We start from the raw sequence: 18,302 nt of genomic DNA on the forward strand, positions 1-18,302 counted from the left end.
GACCAAAATAACGGTGAAAAGTGATGACTCATCACTTCACAGGTTTGAGAGGCTGAAATCTAGCCCAAGGAATGTTTTTCATGCAAAACAAATGCTTGCATGGGTTCAGAAGAACCCTTAGTTTGACCCCTCACATGCTACTTTTTTTGGTGTGTTTTTTTCCAGTATAGTGAAGTCAATGGGAAACTTTTTTTCGCAGTGTTTCCGGCAGAGCAGGCCACTCATTCTGTGTACCTTATTGACCAAATTAATAGGAAAAACTAAAATTTGGAGTATGTCATGACATCACAGGTCTTCTCTCATTTTGGCACAGTGGCTCCCCGGCTAGTAATCAGCCTTCTGTGTGTCGTCTTATAATGAGACCAGGCCTCATAAAGCTGAATCCACAGAGCCGAGCGCTGCCCTATAGTTGCTGTGTCGCTTGATTGCCACTCTGATTCGTCTATACTGTACTATGCAGCAATTCTTTACGGTCTTGCTCTGAAAGAGGCTAAGCCTGTGTCTGATGGCGTGATCACGTACAATTCGTACAATTGTTACAGACCATCTTGTGTATGCTGATATTTAAATCTAAAGCTTATTCCAAGAATGCATCTGATATCAATATAGTAGAAGTAGATCAACCAAAACAAACAAAAAACAACGAACGATAGCAGGCCAAAGACATGCCATCGACATTGAGATAAAACAAAACTCACATAGATCTCGTCAAACTTGCCGAAGTCCATGGTCTTGAAGCGATCGATGGGCGGCCTGATGTACTCACAGTACGCACTCTTCTTCACCACCTCTAGCTGCCGCACACACGACACATAGGCCAACCTGGACTGGATCTCTGCCATGTCTGGCACCTGGACACGGCACAGGAAGTATGCATTAGTCCAGGGGTGTCCCACCAAATTCTGGGCCCTGGGTACAAGGATTCACTGGGGGCCCCCCATGAATGTTCTTCACCCATTTAGACTGGGAACTCATGATTATGCATTATTTTGTGCTTTAACTATTGAAAAATAGCAGATATACAAGCTCGCTACGCGGCACTGCGAGCTTGAAGATCTGCTATTTTTGAAAAAAATATTTGTGCAATTTGTGCAAGTCTTTGAATATTTCAAATCCTTTCTTGAAAAAAACTATGTTTCTATGCCAGTGGTGCACAAACTTTTTCATGTCAAGGACCCCCAAAATGATATGTATTTGGCCCACAGACCCCCATGTCAAATATTTCGTTCCAGGGACCCCCCAAAAGCAAAGTTTGAGAAAGATTTGCACACATTTTCACGACTTTTCAAAAATAGCAGATCTACAAGCTCGCAGCACGGCACCGAGTGCTGCGCTGTGAGCTTGTAGATCTGCTATTTATCAATAGCTAAATATACAATAATTAAGGCCCCTCCACTTTGGGCCCTAGTAACTCAGTCCCACTTCCCCCCCTTGTGACGCCCTGCATTAGTCAGTGTGTAGAAATCCCTTAAATACCTGCGAGATACACACCATAAACACTGTACCTTCACATATTGTGCTGTCTAGCTACACTGTACCTTCACATATTGTGCTGTCTAGCTACACTGTACCTTCACATAATGTGCTGTCTAGCTCATACATGGGCAACTGGCGGCCCGGGGGCCACATGCGGCCCTCACCTTCATTTAATGCGGCCCGCTGGTTAATACCGGAATACTGATATATTATTGATTTCAGCTGTTACAATTCCAAACACGACCTGCTTTAATTCTGTCAGTCTATATTAGTAGCTTAATGACTAGTATAGTAGTATTCAAATGTCTTTTTTTAATGTCCAATGTATTTGTATTTAGTATTCATGTTAGAGTCAACATGAATATATAACTAAATGTTTTGAAATTAAATCAAACTGTTACATTTCAGGATTCCAATTAAAGAATTACAAAACATTATTCGGGATTCCAATTCAAAAGAAGCAAAAATAGCCGATCTACAAGCTCAAAACGCATTTCGGGGGGCGATGCGTTTTGAGCTTGTAGATAGGCTATTTTTGCTTCTTTTGTATGAGATACCAGAATGACAAAGTAGGAAGTAGCAATATGCAATGTGGCCCTCTGGAGTAAAGGTGGAAATATAGTGGCCCTCACCATCATCAAAGTTGCCCAACCCTGGTCTAGCTACACTGTACCTTCCCATATTGTGCTGTCTAGCTACACTGTACCTTCACATATTGTGCTGTCTAGCTACACTGTACCTTCACATATTGTGCTGTCTAGTTACACTGTACCTTCACATATTGTGCTGTCTAGCTACACTGTACCTTCCCATATTGTGCTGTCTAGCTACACTGTACCTTCACATATTGTGCTGTCTAGCTACACTGTACCTTCACATATTGTGCTGTCTAGCTACACTGTACCTTTACATATTGTGCTGTCTAGCCACACTGTACCTTCCCATATTGTGCTGTCTAGCTACACTGTACCTTCACATATTGTGCTGTCTAGCTACACTGTACCTTCACATATTGTGCTGTCTAGCTACACTGTACCTTCACATATTGTGCTGTCTAGCTACACTGTACCTTCCCATAATGTGCTGTCTAGCTACACTGTACCTTCCCATAATGTGCTGTCTAGCTACACTGTACAGTACCTTCACATATTGTGCTGTCTAGCTACACTGTACCTTCCCATAATGTGCTGTCTAGCTACACTGTACCTTCCCATAATGTGCTGTCTAGCTACACTGTACCTTCCCATAATGTGCTGTCTAGCTACACTGTACCTTCACATAATGTGCTGTCTAGCTACACTGTACAGTACCTTCACATATTGTGCTGTCTAGCTACATTGTACCTTCCCATAATGTGCTGTCTAGCTACATTGTACCTTCACATATTGTGCTGTCTAGCTACATTGTACCTTCCCATAATGTGCTGTCTAGCTACACTGTACCTTCACATATTGTGCTGTCTAGCTACACTGTACCTTCCCATACCTTCACATATTGTGCTGTCTAGCTACACTGTACCTTCCCATAATGTGCTGTCTAGCTACACTGTACCTTCCCATAATGTGCTGTCTAGCTACACTGTACCTTCACATATTGTGCTGTCTAGCTACACTGTACCTTCACATATTGTGCTGTCTAGCTACACTGTACCTTCACATATTGTGCTGTCTAGCTACACTGTACCTTCACATAATGTGCTGTCTAGCTACACTGTACCTTCACATAATGTGCTGTCTAGCTACACTGTACCTTCACATATTGTGCTGTCTAGCTACACTGTACCTTCACATAATGTGCTGTCTAGCTACACTGTACCTTCACATATTGTGCTGTCTAGCTACACTGTACCTTCACATAATGTGCTGTCTAGCTACACTGTACCTTCACATAATGTGCTGTCTAGCTACACTGTACCTTCACATATTGTGCTGTCTAGCTACACTGTACCTTCACATAATGTGCTGTCTAGCTACACTGTACCTTCACATAATGTGCTGTCTAGCTACACTGTACCTTCACATAATGTGCTGTCTAGCTACACTGTACCTTCACATAATGTGCTGTCTAGCTACACTGTACCTTCACATAATGTGCTGTCTAGCTACACTGTACCTTCACATAATGTGCTGTCTAGCTACACTGTACAGTACCTTCACATATTGTGCTGTCTAGCTACACTGTACCTTCACATAATGTGCTGTCTAGCTACACTGTACAGTACCTTCACATATTGTGCTGTCTAGCTACACTGTACCTTCACATAATGTGCTGTCTAGCTACACTGTACAGTACCTTCACATATTGTGCTGTCTAGCTACATTGTACCTTCACATAGTGTGCTGTCTAGCTACATTGTACCTTCACTTATTGTGCTGTCTAGCTACATTGTACCTTCACATAATGTGCTGTCTAGCTACACTGTACCTTCACTTATTGTGCTGTCTAGCTACATTGTACCTTCACTTATTGTGCTGTCTAGCTACATTGTACCTTCACTTATTGTGCTGTCTAGCTACATTGTACCTTCACTTATTGTGCTGTCTAGCTACATTGTACCTTCACTTATTGTGCTGTCTAGCTACATTGTACCTTCACTTATTGTGCTGTCTAGCTACATTGTACCTTCACTTATTGTGCTGTCTAGCTACATTGTACCTTCACTTATTGTGCTGTCTAGCTACATGGTACCTTCACATATTGTGCTGTCTAGCTACATTGTACCTTCCCATATTGTGCTGTCTAGCTACATTGTACCTTCACTTATTGTGCTGTCTAGCTACATTGTACCTTCACTTATTGTGCTGTCTAGCTACATTGTACCTTCACTTATTGTGCTGTCTAGCTACATTGTACCTTCACATATTGTGCTGTCTAGCTACATTGTACCTTCACATAATGTGCTGTCTAGCTACATTGTACCTTCACATAATGTGCTGTCTAGCTACATTGTACCTTCACATAGTGTGCTGTCTAGCTACATTGTACCTTCACTTATTGTGCTGTCTAGCTACACTGTACCTTCACATATTGTGCTGTCTAGCTACATTGTACCTTCACATAGTGTGCTGTCTAGCTACATTGTACCTTCACTTATTGTGCTGTCTAGCTACACTGTACCTTCACATAATGTGCTGTCTAGCTACATTGTACCTTCACATAATGTGCTGTCTAGCTACATTGTACCTTCACATAGTGTGCTGTCTAGCTACACTGTACCTTCACATATTGTGCTGTCTAGCTACACTGTACCTTCACATATTGTGCTGTCTAGCCACACTGTACCTTCACATATTGTGCTGTCTAGCTACACTGTACCTTCACATAGTGTGCTGTCTAGCTACACTGTACCTTCACATAGTGTGCTGTCTAGCTACACTGTACCTTCACATAGTGTGCTGTCTAGCTACACTGTACCTTTACATATTGTGCTGTCTAGCTACACTGTACCTTCACATATTGTGCTGTCTAGCCACACTGTACCTTGACTTTCTCTGCCCAAGGGTTGATGCGTTTCCACAACAACCACCAACCGGACAGGGAGTCGCCATAGTTGCAGAGGTCCGTCTCGTCCTGGCTGCCCACATCGATGGCGATGACCGTCTTGGCCCCCATGTTCCTGGCTATGTCCGCTGTAGGAGTTGAACAAGAATCCACGCACGCAAAAAACCCCACAACAGGAATAATGAGAAAATCAATCATGTGTCATTATAGTTGCGCGAGGGAAAATAATTTTCAACTTGAAAATCCCAAAATACTTAGACTTGCACCAAAGAAACAGCCTCCATTTTAGTTTTTTGGCCTCACTGTTGGGCCAATTACTTAAATCTAGCCTAATTTTTAAACATGTCCGTTTTTAGACAACAGTAAGAGCAGATGGCCACAAACTTTATGTTCAATTTGCAAGTCAACCACTCGAGTCACATATCGTCACTGTCGGGCCGAAACCTCGTATCTCCTCGTAAGTTTCAAATTTGTAATTTTTTTCGCAAAGTAAAGCCCTGCTTCATCATACAAGGCCGTCGCACAAAGGTAGTGAAAACAGCAGATCTACAAGCACACAACGCCTCGCAGTGCGAGGCGTTGTGTGCTTGTAGATCGGCTGTTTTCACTAGTTTAAATCCTTTTTAAAATGATAAATGCAAAACGAAGAGTTTGGTACATACAAGGTTTCCACCCGACAACGGCGATATACTTAATTGTACGACAAATAACATTTTTGGAGAGACATGTTGGCCTGTAATGATCAGGGTTAAAATGGCACTTGGTTTGCTGGCTGTTTCGTGGATTGAATCTGAACCCATTCACCTCTGACACCAGAAGACATCCCACTAGCCTAAGGCTTTGATCTGAGGCCAAATAGACCCCGATAGATCACAACCTATTTGAGGAAAAAGCATAGTGGTAACCACAGTGGAACTCAGTAACTGCAAATTGATTTCCCTTGGCTCCTTTCTACTGGATCAATTTAGGGCCCGAAATCACCGTATTTAAAAAAAAACCGCAAGAGACTGGTGATCAGTATAGATGTCAACTAATCAAATGGGTATTTGTGACACACTCAGTGAGGGCTTTGTGAAATACAGGGTTGGTTTCTCATTGTATACACCTCTACTAGACTAGTTCATATCACGGAGTGATAGAATCGGGGGATGTTTTCATCTGCAAACCATCATGAAACTACATTTCTAGTATCACAAACATTACTGGAACTTGAAGGCCTACATTTTGGTCGGATGCTTTTTCCATATGCCTTTTTGGGAAGTATCAAGATGCATTTAAATGGTCAGCAGAGGAGAAATGCCCCCATCCAAATACAGTCATCCTCCTTCCCCTGATTGCAATGGAGTAAAGTATACCACTTCTTTTGGTTATACCACAAACCACAGCACGATAAACGGTACACGTTTCACCATTTCAACCAAGCGGGAAGACATCTCAAAGCAGACCAGTGTCTTGCAGGTCAAAATTACATGAAAAACTAGAAATATATATATTTTTAAAGTTTCAGTGAGAGTTAATTTTTCATTTTGACACTGCACCAGTCAGACACTAGGCTGCTTGATGGACCGATGGACAGAAACACCACATTCCTCAATTCTGTTTTCAAAACTGATAATAATACATACTGATAATAAATAAATGAAACGATAATTGACCATATTGACATGGTGGCCAATTTGCTCTTACCTCAGTTCAGACTCCCCCTAGTATGAAGTAAAAGCAAAATGGCCGCTGTGTGAATGTGGTCAATGCGATATGCAGGTTTTACATGAAGCCACCACAAATACAACACTCAACAACTGCTGACGTTTCCCCATCATCTATCAAAACAGGACATTGAAGGAACAGTGTTTGTTTCCCAAACAATGGGTCGGGACCCATTTGTGGGTTTTGTTTCCAACATTTTCTTTTAAATTCGTATAATTTCAATCTAGGAAATTACATGAAATAGACAACAAACAAACGTTTAAGAAGCAGTGAAAATAGCCGACCTGCTCTATTCACTATTTTGGGTCCCGGGAAAACGTCAAATCACTCTTTCGGGTCTCGACCTGAAAGGTTTGGGAACCACTGGTCTATGGTACAATACACCTGCACTTTTTTCAGATTTAATTTGGCTCTACATTTAGCCAGAGCCTTACGTTCTTGTGAGCCAATGTTCCTGAGTGTTGAGATGGGGAAAAGGCAGCGCACCACTCAGAGACTACCCTCCATCAAGCATAAGCCCGCTGCTAGACTTAATTACATATAGCATACTTACCCAGCCTCTAAACATCACACACTTTCATGGAACCACGTCTAAAGAGCATCCCACTCCCTCGCCCCTTGTACCTCTCCTCTTCTTTGTAGAGGGGGTTATAAGGCTGGTGGTGGTGGAGGAGGAGGGAGGGGGCTCTGTGTGTGTGTGGAGAGAGGGGTGGGATGGGGTGTCGCACCAAATTCCGGGCCCTGGGTACTTTAACTGTTGAAAAATTGCAGATATACAAGCTCACAGCGCGGCACCGAGTGCCGCGCTGCGAGCTTGTAGATCTGCTATTTTTGAAAAATCGTGAACATTTGTGCAAGTCTTTGAATATTTCAAATCCTTCAATTTTCTTTTTGAAAAACCTATGTTTCTATGTCAGTGCTGCTCAAACACTTTCATGTGAAGGACCCCCAAAATAATATGCATTTGGCTATGGACCCCCATCTCAAACTATTTCGTTCCAGGGACCCCCCAGAAGCTAAATTTGAGTTACAGACGTTCGCTTAAAAAATACATATTCAAAGATTTGCACACGTTGTCACGACTTTTCAAAAATAGCAGATCTACAAGCTTGTATATCTGCTATTTTTCAATAGCTAAAGTATAAAATAATGAAGGCCCCTCCACCTTGGGCCCAAGCAACTCAGTACGACTCCCCCCCCCCCCTTGTGACGCCCCTGGGGTTGGGATGGGGGGGGGGAGTTACCACCTCTACTTGCCTGGCAGGTTGTTGATGTAGCCGCCATCCATTAGCAAGTTGCCATCTTTGGGGTCACAGAGCGGCGGCAGGTAACCCGAGAGGGTCATGCTCGCCCGCACATAGCGCCACAATGAGCCTGGCAAACCAGGAAGGGAGGGAAGGAGGAGGAGGAGGAGGAGGAGGGATAATATCTCAATAACGTTGCCCAAACGTGTCGTGTTAGTGACCACAGTACGCCAGCTCCGCGCAGCGGTAGGTTCGAGCACTGTAGCCTATAACCTTGCGGGGAGGCTGGGACTGTGGTTCCGCGCTCCTCCGGGGCTCTGCGACGTGTCGCCCAAAACCTCTGCTACTCTGCTACCGCACCGAGGCCCAGAGTGGCGACAGTGGAGCTGCGTGCGAGGTAAACGGATAAAACTAAACAGATAGGGATGTGGGCGACCGTCGCAGAGCGCCGAAGGTTCTTTTTTTGATTTCCAAACTATGTCCCAAACATCAGGGGTTCTGCTCCAAGGGAGGTATAGGCCCATAACACGATGGCCATCTTATTGTTATCCAACTCAGTGGTTCTCTCAACCTGTGGGTCGGGACCAAATTATTTTGGGCGGGTCCTCAGATGATTAGCCTAATGTGCAACATTGTTTTCTCTCACTCAACAGTAAACAAACCAACATAATGTTTAAGTGTATAGAGAGGGTTTATGCACATTTCTAAAGTGACAATTTAAGGACTTTTTAATACCTCTAAAGTGACAAATTAAACATGGGCCAAATTGTCAAATAATAAAGGCAGAAATTGTGAGAATAGCCGATCTACATGCTCACAACGCCTCGAGTTGCGAGGCGTTGTGAACATGTAGATTGGCTATTTTGACAATAGAACCGTGTTATACAAAATGTTAATTTCAAATATGATTATTTTGGGAGTCGCAGCCTGAAAAAGGTTGAGAACCAGTGATCTAACTCATTGCCTACTGAACTGTGTATTACAGAGGTGATCGGACATAACAGCTGACCTAAGCTTTACAAACTCAAGGCGGAGAGAAGGAGCAGAACCCGATGTCGTGACACCGTCTGGACATCGCTCACAGTGAACATCAGGGGGGTGAATCGGGACTGTCCTGTCCCCGCCATGATAACATACACTGTCGGCAGGGGACAGGAGCAGACCGCATGGGTTGGAAGGATAAAAAAGGAGCACCACAGATTGTTGCGTGGACTTTTGTTGCGGGCGGAGAAATGTGAACGCTAAAGCGGAATCCCTCTTTTTGGGGCCAGGTAAGGGAGGAGGAGGGCTTTTGCAGGAATCACTGAAGTACCAACAGATCTGAATATTGTCCACAAAGGGATTGACTTTGATCAAAGGGACCTTGTATTTCGTGTAGGTGTGTATGGGGGGGGGGGGGGGGGGGGTCAACAGTAAGTTCCAGAACACTTATTCCCAAAGTAAAAAATAAAATAAAGAAAACGAGGAACATTACAACAGGCCATCAATACAGTATTTAGGAGAGAAATACAGTATATGGATGGGCACATATTGCAGGATTGACATGCACATAAAAGGCAAGCAAAGCCAGGGGGAAAAGGACAGGTGGTGTTCACACTGTAGGAGCGAATGCTTGATGTGACGCATGACCAGACCTCCTTCAGAAGCAAGGACAGGAACAAGCCATCGCTGAATCCACATCAAAAGACACCTTCTATGATCCACAATAGAGACAAATGCATGCAGTGATGATGGCCTTGTCTAATACGCCCCACCGAGGCTACATAAATAGCTGTACCTTTTTTTGAACTAACGACTAACAAAGACATCCGTCTGCGAGATGACTTGTTCATTGATTTCTAGCAGGCTGGCTGGGGTGATACCGATTTTTTCAATACTGCTTTAGAAACATTCTGGGAACGCTAGATTGCCTGGGATTCAATAGGGAGATGCAAGGAGAGTGTGGGGAAGGAGCCTTGTGAAAAAGCTTGCTGAAGATGAGCGTGACGTGGCACGTGGAGAACTCAAGCGCTTACCAGCCAAGTGCAAAACATTGCAGAGGAAACAGCATGACGCCTAATTTTCTGCTCCGGCGCACGACGCCGTCCCGTGCCGAAAACAGCCCGCCTACGAGCGTTGTGCGCGCCGCGTGTTGTGAGCTCGTAGGTCGGCTATTCACGGCACGCGACGCCATCGTACGACGAAGAGTAAAATCGGGCTTGAGGGGAATGGCAGCAAAACACAACAGTCACAAGGAGGACTACAATGCACCTCTCTCTCTGACCCATGGATACCGTGTGACGCAAAACCTCCGAGCCAATCGGTGGGTGCAGGGGCTGAAGTCATATTATTGTGGGGCATGGGGGAAGCCAATTCACCACTTACACCCTATATACTGTACTTTGATGACCATGGGGTCCGCGTCCGCCTGGGGTCTGTCCTTGGCCCCCTCCTTTTTTTTCCCACTCTACACTGAACGCTTGGCTGAAAGAAAAGCAGATCTACAAGCTCACAAGGCGTTGTGAGATTGCACATCTGCCATTTTCGCCGGGTGTTTGCAGAATGATCGCCTACAACAGTGGTTCTCAAAGTGGATTCCAGGGACTGTGTGTGTGGGTTCCTTTAGGAGGGCCTAAATTGACGCATACCAGTCTGTAACTCTTGAAAGTGTACAAATGGAACCAAATGAACCCTAACGGGTCCATTTGGTTCCATTTGTACACTGTCAGAGTTATGGGGAGACCTTGAAATGTCAAAGTTTGAGAAACACTGGACTACAACAACGTGCCCGGAATAGGGACGCTAGGGTTCATGTGGTTGAAGACCTGATAATATTATGTGTGGTACAGTAAAGCCAATTGGAGCGTGACAATATCCCTACTGATCATTGCAACACTCAGAACTTTTTAGTTTTTTCCTTCCAAACCATGGGTCCCCAATGTCCAACTGGTCAGGGTGGGTGGGGTTAAGGAGTGAGTGGGGAGCTCACGGGTAGGGCTGGGCGATATGAACAAAATACAAATACCTCAATACCGATATTGTGACGATATTGTGACTTTCATAAAATCTTAGTAATGCACATAACCAAGTGGGATAAAGGCAAACACGACAGCTAGAATGGGTAAAGGAAAATAGTAGAACGTTGTCAGTCAGAAGATCACATCACTTCACTGTAATGCTATGAAAGACAACACTTATACTATATCACGGTGTTACGAATATCCCAAATCCCAGAGAAAATTTATCCTCGTATCACTGTATCAATTTATTACAGCTATATTGCCCAGCCCTACCCTTGGAGAGGAACGAGGAGGGTAGCCCCGAGTGGTTTTTCGATTGGTGTTTTTAGAGAAAAAGGAAGAGAGTTTTTGCTGGGCGGGACTTGAAATCTGACCTGGGACATTGTTAACATAGCAACCATCCACAAGCAAGTGGCCATCCTTGGGGTCGCAGAGGGGGGGTAAATAGGGGGTGTAGGAGGCACTGGCTCTAACATAGCGCCAGACGCAGCCTGTCAGGAAGATGGAGATGGAGAAGGAGGAACACATCAACACACGGGTGGAGTTCACGTCACGGACGGGTGGGGAGAGAGAGAGAGAGAGAGAGAGAGAGAGAGAGAGAGAGAGAGAGAGAGAGAGAGAGAGAGAGAGAGAGAGAGAGAGAGAGAGAGAGCCAGAGAGAGAGAGCCAGAGAAGGCAAAGAAAGAGCAAGAAGGAGAAAGATAGCGAGGGAAGGCTGGCAAAATAGAGAAAGTGAGCAACACTGCAAAGAGCAGGACAAGGGATGATAACAGTGGCGGAGGAAGAAAACACAACCCAAACGTGACAAATACAACTCTCCTTTTGCACAAAGTAGTGCAATGCAAGATAGAGGGCGCCAGATCCCTTTGAGTCACACCCTACCACTACTTCCTGTTCATCCACAGAGCATTGATTCTAGTAATTTTCTCCATTAGATTTCTTTTCACTTTTTTCAACTTTTATAACTTGGGATGGTAAAAAGATGAGGCAGACAAATAAAATGTATTTTGACAAGTAATAAAAGTTGAAAAAAGTTAAAAGAAAGCACTTTAATCTAATAGAGAAAACGACAAGAATCAATGCTCTGTGGATGAACAGGATTTAGTGGTAGGGTGTGACTCAAAGGGATCTGGCGCCCTCCATCTTGCATTGCACTACTTTGTGCAAAAGGAGAACTCTTGGCATACATTCCACATAGCAGCTTTATTGGCTGCATAGGCCTTAGTACAGTTACTGTGAAACAAGACACAAATGTCACTAGATTTTGCCTAATTTTGAGATGTCAATATAAATCCTTTTAATAATTACTTGAATACCATTCACATATTGACCTTGGATAAAACAAAAAATATATCGTCGTTGCAGATGAAAACCTTGTATGTCCAAAACCGTTCGTTTTGCATTTATCATTTTAAAAATGATTTCAACTAGTGAAAACAGCCAATCTACAAGCACACAACGCCTCGCACCGCGAGGCGCTGTGTGCTTGTAGATCTTCTGTTTTCACTACTTTTGTGCGACGGTCTTGTATGATGAAGCAGGGCTTTACTTTGCGAAAGAACGTACAAATTTGAAACTTGGGAGATACAAGGTTTCCACCCGACAACGACGATATATAAATAAAATTAAAACATGACGTAGACTATAATAAGCTGTGTCTCAGATGGGAGCAGCTACTGTATGTCAAGCCTGTCTGATATTTCGTATTAAAGTGTTAGGGAATTAAGAGTTTGCATTGTTAATGGTAGAGTCTCCAACAAGCCAAAAGAGGTGGTGATAGAGAAAGGGAGAAAGAGAGTCAGACACCTTCATTTTGATACCTGCAAATGTCTATACCTGCAAAAATAAATAGGTAGAAATAGGGGATTGTGTTGCTGCATAAATCAAGAGTTCTTAAGCTTTGTAGATGCCTGATTGTCTAATGTAGCAGCCCGAGTACTGCAACAAATCCAATAAATATATCTAAGAACTAATGGGGGCTAAGCAGTGAGCGTAACATGCCTTAGCAGCAGCATGTGTTCAAAAAGCTTATTATTATTAGGGGTGCCCTTCTATCGCTATACGAAGTTTGCGGCATGGCCATTAGGCCTAAACCGTAAATAAGCCCTCTAGCGCCACCAATTAGTTTTCATGGTCCAATACTGGAGGATCAGTAGCCTGGAGGATCAGTAGCCTCTGCTTAGGTCAGCTGATATGCATACAACATTTAATTGGCTCATGGAAAACCTTTCCTTCGCTGGGATTTTAAGATATGGATGCATACATTCTGTGTGTACGTTTTGGGCGTACTGGGAGTATGTATTTAAGTGTTGTTTAATGAGTTCTCTAGTCTAGTGCCCTAATTGGTGGTCATGGTCCAGTAAGTAGATCTGTAGATCTTGTAGATCTGTTATTTTTGGTGAATGCGACCATGCCCATAAAAGGGATGCTAGGGTACATGTTGGTTAACTATTGCTATATACAGTAACTTACAAATCTCCATCAATCCTATCAAAACAAACGCACGCGTGGACGCACCGTTACATCCAAGAAAACAAGTGACTAAAACAGAGGTCTTCAACGGGGTGTCCGGGACCCCTAGGGTGTCCTCAGAGTTACTTCAAGGGGTCCTCTAAAATCATTGTGTGATAGAAACCTTTTTGAACCACTTGAAACCCTAGTGTCCATATTCTGAGAACTTTAGCCAAAAATAGCAGATCTACAAGCTCACAACGCCTCGCGCTGCAAGGCGTTGTGAGCTTGTAGATCGGCTATTTTCGGCAAAGAGCTTTGGCGTAGAGGGGAAAAAAGAGCAGACTAAGTACAGACTGAAAGGTCAAGTTCATTACTTATTGACGATTCAAGTGGTTAAACACAAATTGACATGAATCCAAAATACACTGATGATTGTGCTGTCAAACGATGAAACTAGGTCTATGAACAGGTTGTGGGGGTCCCTGCTTCATCTCTCTCTCTCCACTAAGGGGTCCTTGGCCTGAAAACGTTGAAGACCCCTGGACTAAAAGACAACTTCGTTAAAAAGTTACTGAAGTCAAACTAACGGGTGGAGCAGTGTCATTGTAGAATTGCATGGAGAGCATGTTAGTGGGAGAAATATGTGAAAAAGGTGTTCACTTCCGGCAGAAAGCGTGAAAATTTGCACCTAGGGGTATTTTTGTGCGCTGAATTCAAAAATTGACGGTCCCAAGCACTTTTCTCAAATTCACTTTTCTCTCATTCACTTACCATAGGGTTAGGGTTAGGAAAAAAAGACCCCCCAAAAATCTTCTTTAAGTAGCATGTGAGGGGTCTATCTAGGGGGTTTTCATGATTCTGAATCCATTCCAAGCATTTGTTTTGCACAAAAAACATTCCTTGGGGAAGAAATGGACCCCACAAACTATGGTTTAGTGATGAGTCATCACTTTTCAAAGTTTTCTTGTGTCCATTTCTCGGAAAGGAATGTTTTTCGTGTAAAACAAATGCTTGCAATGGATTCAGAATCCCGAAAAACACCTAGTTTGACCCCTCACATGCTACTTGAAGAAGATTTTTTGGGGGGTCTTTTTTCCGTAGTATGGTAAGTGAATGAGAGCCACCAGATCCCATGGGAAAAGTGCTTGGGACCGTCAATTTTTGAATTCAGCACACAAAAATACCCCTAGGTGCAAATTTTCACGCTTTCTGCCGGAAGTGAACACATTTGCCTTTTTTTGTTACATATTTCTCCCACTATGTCAGAAAAGCTACAGTACAATAAGCAAAGGAAGTGGGGGTGGGGAGGGAGGGGTGAAGAGAGGGCAGGGTGGCATTAAAGAAGGAGCAAAAAAGCCAGGGGGAAAGTGTTCTGGATCCTAGATGTTGACATGGACGAGGTCTTAGTGAATCTGCGTCTAAACCAGTTATGTGGTCTACAGCTTAGCCTCTAGACAGACGTACAGCTCTGCAGATATAATGCACGACATGGGGGAACCAACATTAGGACAGCAACTAGACATCTTGTTCGGGGGAAGTTCTTAAGACATAAAATGGTTGGTATGATGATTATGAAGAATGGACAGTGAATAATACGCTACTGGTTTATCACATTACTTCAATTAGATGGAAGGAAGGTAGGAATGACAGACAGAAAGAATGTGAAAAAGAAAGAGTAGGTTTTGTTTTTTTAAGGAAGACATGATATTTAAGGATAGGAATAATGAATTAAAGGGGAGAAAGACAGGGCTTTGCTCCAGCAGTTAGTACCGGGTAGATACATGCCAAGATGCAATCACAAGCACTTCTTGGAAAGACCCAGGCCAGTAAATCCATAACCCCCCCCAAATCCAGTGACTGATACGATAAGTGTGAAAGAATTGTAATTTAAAATGCAGCAAATGCATCTACTCTATAGTGGAAGTCGAATTCAGCAAAGCTGGGTTTTTGGTAAGTTGGTGGATTTTTCTCAGATTTCTATGAGAACATACTGTGCATTGAATTTGGGGGTGAATGGCCTTCAATCAATTATTAGTTGATCAGAGTCGTCCCAATATAGCACTATTTTAGCTAAAGTTGGGAACAGTGCATTTTATTCAAATCAGTCAAACATACACATTCCAGAAACATACAGTATTTGGTGACAAATCATCAGCATACTAGCATGGTAAGGTAAGGTATTTTACTCTTAACTTTCTACAGTGCTTTCCTATTTCACTTAATAACCTAGACATAAGAGCATGCAGTCCAGAGACAGTGTAAGGCATACTGTAGCCTGTTTAAAGGAGTCCTCTAGTGGACAAAGTAAGTACTACTGAAAAGCCTGTGAAAGCCTGCATAAAGAGTTTCACCTCACTTTTACCTGTAACTGTGTTGATAACGTTGAATGATTGATTTACATTTCACATGTACTATACAATATTTAAGATATTGTCCATTAGCCTTGTCTTGTTATATCTCATCTGTGCTAACATGCAAACATTAACCCTCATAAAGGTCAAATTTAGTCACATGTAATTTTACTGTTACCCTGGCTGTGATAAATGCATTTACTTGAGGTTTTCTTATTTTTGAAACAAACTTAACGCCCATGCCACTTTCACACATTAGTTCACGGACAGCAGTGTTGATTTTATTTTTTACAGCAAATGTTGATCTTGTTAGTCTTTTGAATACATTTTAATTTAGTTTTAGTCATATTTTAAATCAGTCATCTGAAAATGTAATTCGACTGGATCTCTTCTCCACTAGATCTCTTCTCCACTAGTCCCTACCAATAACATTTGAATCTAGTTTTTATTAGTTAATTTGAATTGTCAATATATTTAGTCTTAGTTTTAGACATTATAGCTTAGTTTTTATTTAGTTTCCGTCAGTGAAAAATACGTCTTTTTGTCTTAGTCTAGGAAATCAACACTGCTGAACAGAAGGTTGAGTAGCTTAAGCTGTGGCTGTGTCTTAATGTAGAGAACGCATTCAACTTCAATAACGGCCTACACATTGATAGTCTTATGGTCCCTGCTGTGTATGCATGTGTCTAACAGCTTTAGACTGTTGGTTGCCTATATGTATCCTAACCTTTAAATAAAATAATAAAATCAGATCAAATAAATAAATAGATTAAAAAAAGAATAAGGTCTAACAGAAGATAGTCAAAGGGCAGAGAACCACCAGAGTGATGGGACCCAGCTGTCACTCACCATCCTGGTGGACACGCATGGAGGAGGCGGTGATGTCGGTGGTCACGTTAAAGTACGGCAGCCACAGGTCCTGTAGAAACACACACAAGATGGGGTTTTTCCCTCCAACAACCAGTTTGGTTTGATATAGGTATTGTTTCTGGGCCATGTCTAGTCTAGAGACTACTCTCGAGTTAACTACATACACTAGGGTAAATAAAGAAAAAAACTGTGACCTTTGTTTGCATAATATTTTTAACCCATTAACACTAATAGTGCCTCTTAATCTGAAGGTTGCTTGGTGCCTCGGTGCCACGCCGTTTCCTCCATAGGCCGCCGCTATTATTTTGAAGGGCTGGAAGGGGGTTGTTTTTGTTTTTTTGGATTATCACTTGACGGCAACGATTACGTCATCTAGTCACATGACAGTGTGAGCCCAGAAGAGAACATGGCTGCGCCCAGCTTTTGTGTACAGTATGGAAGAGTGGAGACCATCCTTTGTATAAGAATGTCCCTTTTGGAGAAAATGAGGTCTCTTTATGGGCCTCTCAATGGATTTACTATGGAGGACGTTAACTTCGCGTGCACGCCCGACGTGCGTTGTAAACAAATCGCGGACATTACCGATGCGGGCGGGACCGGAGCGACGTACAGTAAGTAATAATATCTTTACTGTATATACAGTAAGATTGACAGTCCTCACCGTCAACGGCGCCATGGTATTAACCCTTTCAATGACGGTGAGCGCCGTCAACAGCAGCAGAACAGTTAAGAAATCCTTCTTCTAAATCAGTGGTTCTTAAACTTGTTCATGTCAAGGACACCCAAAATGACATGTATTTGGCCTGCAGACCCCCCCATCTCAAAATATGTTGTTCCAGGGACGCAGAGATTTGAGTTACAAAAGTTTGCTTAAAATATATATTCAAAGATTGCAAAAATGTTCATGGTGCCGCGCTATGAACTTGTATATCTGCTATTTTTCAATAACCAGCATAACCAAGTATAAAATACTGGTTAAAGTGGTTAAAATGTTCCAGGTCTTAGTCGGTTAATATCTCTAAAGCTCAGCTGTGTTCACATTGGAGCGTTGTGCAAAAAAATAACAAAAAAAACACAAAGGAAAAAGCGTGAAAAGCTCGTCTCCATAGACATCGCATTGAAAGTTGAAGCTTGTCTTTTGCTGCCACGCTGCTCAGTGTGAATCTATCCATTCAGGCAGCCTGCAATGCTGTGACCGCTCACCTCAGCTTGCTTGTCCTGGAACACTTTGTAGATGCTGGTGTTGAAGGCGGAGCCAGAGAACATGGACGTGATGGGATAGGTCAGGTCCAGGACTGTTTTGAACACAGAGTTCATCGACTACGAAAGAATAACAAAGTTAAGATTGGAAAACGATTGTTTACATTTCTATCGACTAAAAAATAAAGGTTTTGCATTTCCGTTTCATATCGCAGCGGGTTTCTTTTCCGCAGCAAAAAAAAAAAACAATTGACCCTTTGTCAAGTCCCGCCCGTGGTTGTGCCTCTCTTCTCACTGCTGTTTCTTGGTTGGACAAAAACCCTTTCTCTCCATCCACAACCATTGAAATAACAGGTTTTTCAGTTGCTTTGTACTGAAATGCAATGTATTCGATTCTGATTTTAAACTTGGTCTCGGTAAAAAGGAACATCTCAGATGCGGTATAGTGACTGGGCATATCATGTTTTCTTTCTCCAATAAAATTCAACATACAGTAAACA

At 42.8% G+C, this 18,302-nt stretch overlaps 2 protein-coding genes across 8 annotated transcripts in view; one reads left to right on the forward strand and one right to left on the reverse strand.

Annotated features, from left to right (window-relative positions):
- shoc2 (SHOC2 leucine rich repeat scaffold protein) overlaps positions 1-18,302 on the forward strand; it is a 618,526-nt gene that overhangs the window by 267,328 nt on the left and 332,896 nt on the right. The window lies entirely within an intron of this gene.
- Positions 1-18,302, reverse strand: part of pnpla6 (patatin-like phospholipase domain containing 6) — an 85,937-nt gene that overhangs the window by 11,950 nt on the left and 55,685 nt on the right. For 3 of the 7 annotated variants that reach the window (XM_080721920.1, XM_080721923.1, XM_080721919.1), the window contains 6 exons: positions 17,806-17,922; positions 16,582-16,651; positions 11,302-11,418; positions 7,942-8,058; positions 4,957-5,105; positions 699-851 (listed from right to left, as the gene is read on the reverse strand). In XM_080721920.1, the coding sequence (XP_080578046.1) occupies positions 699-851; positions 4,957-5,105; positions 7,942-8,058; positions 11,302-11,418; positions 16,582-16,651; positions 17,806-17,922 (723 nt within the window). The remainder of the gene's footprint in view (positions 1-698; positions 852-4,956; positions 5,106-7,941; positions 8,059-11,301; positions 11,419-16,581; positions 16,652-17,805; positions 17,923-18,302) is intronic. The other 4 variants (XM_080721924.1, XM_080721921.1, XM_080721925.1 and 1 more) reach the window with 2 other exon arrangements.

Source organism: Nannobrachium achirus (genome assembly GCF_963921795.1).
Source record: "Nannobrachium achirus genome assembly, chromosome: 3".
Lineage (NCBI taxonomy): Eukaryota > Metazoa > Chordata > Actinopteri > Myctophiformes > Myctophidae > Nannobrachium > Nannobrachium achirus.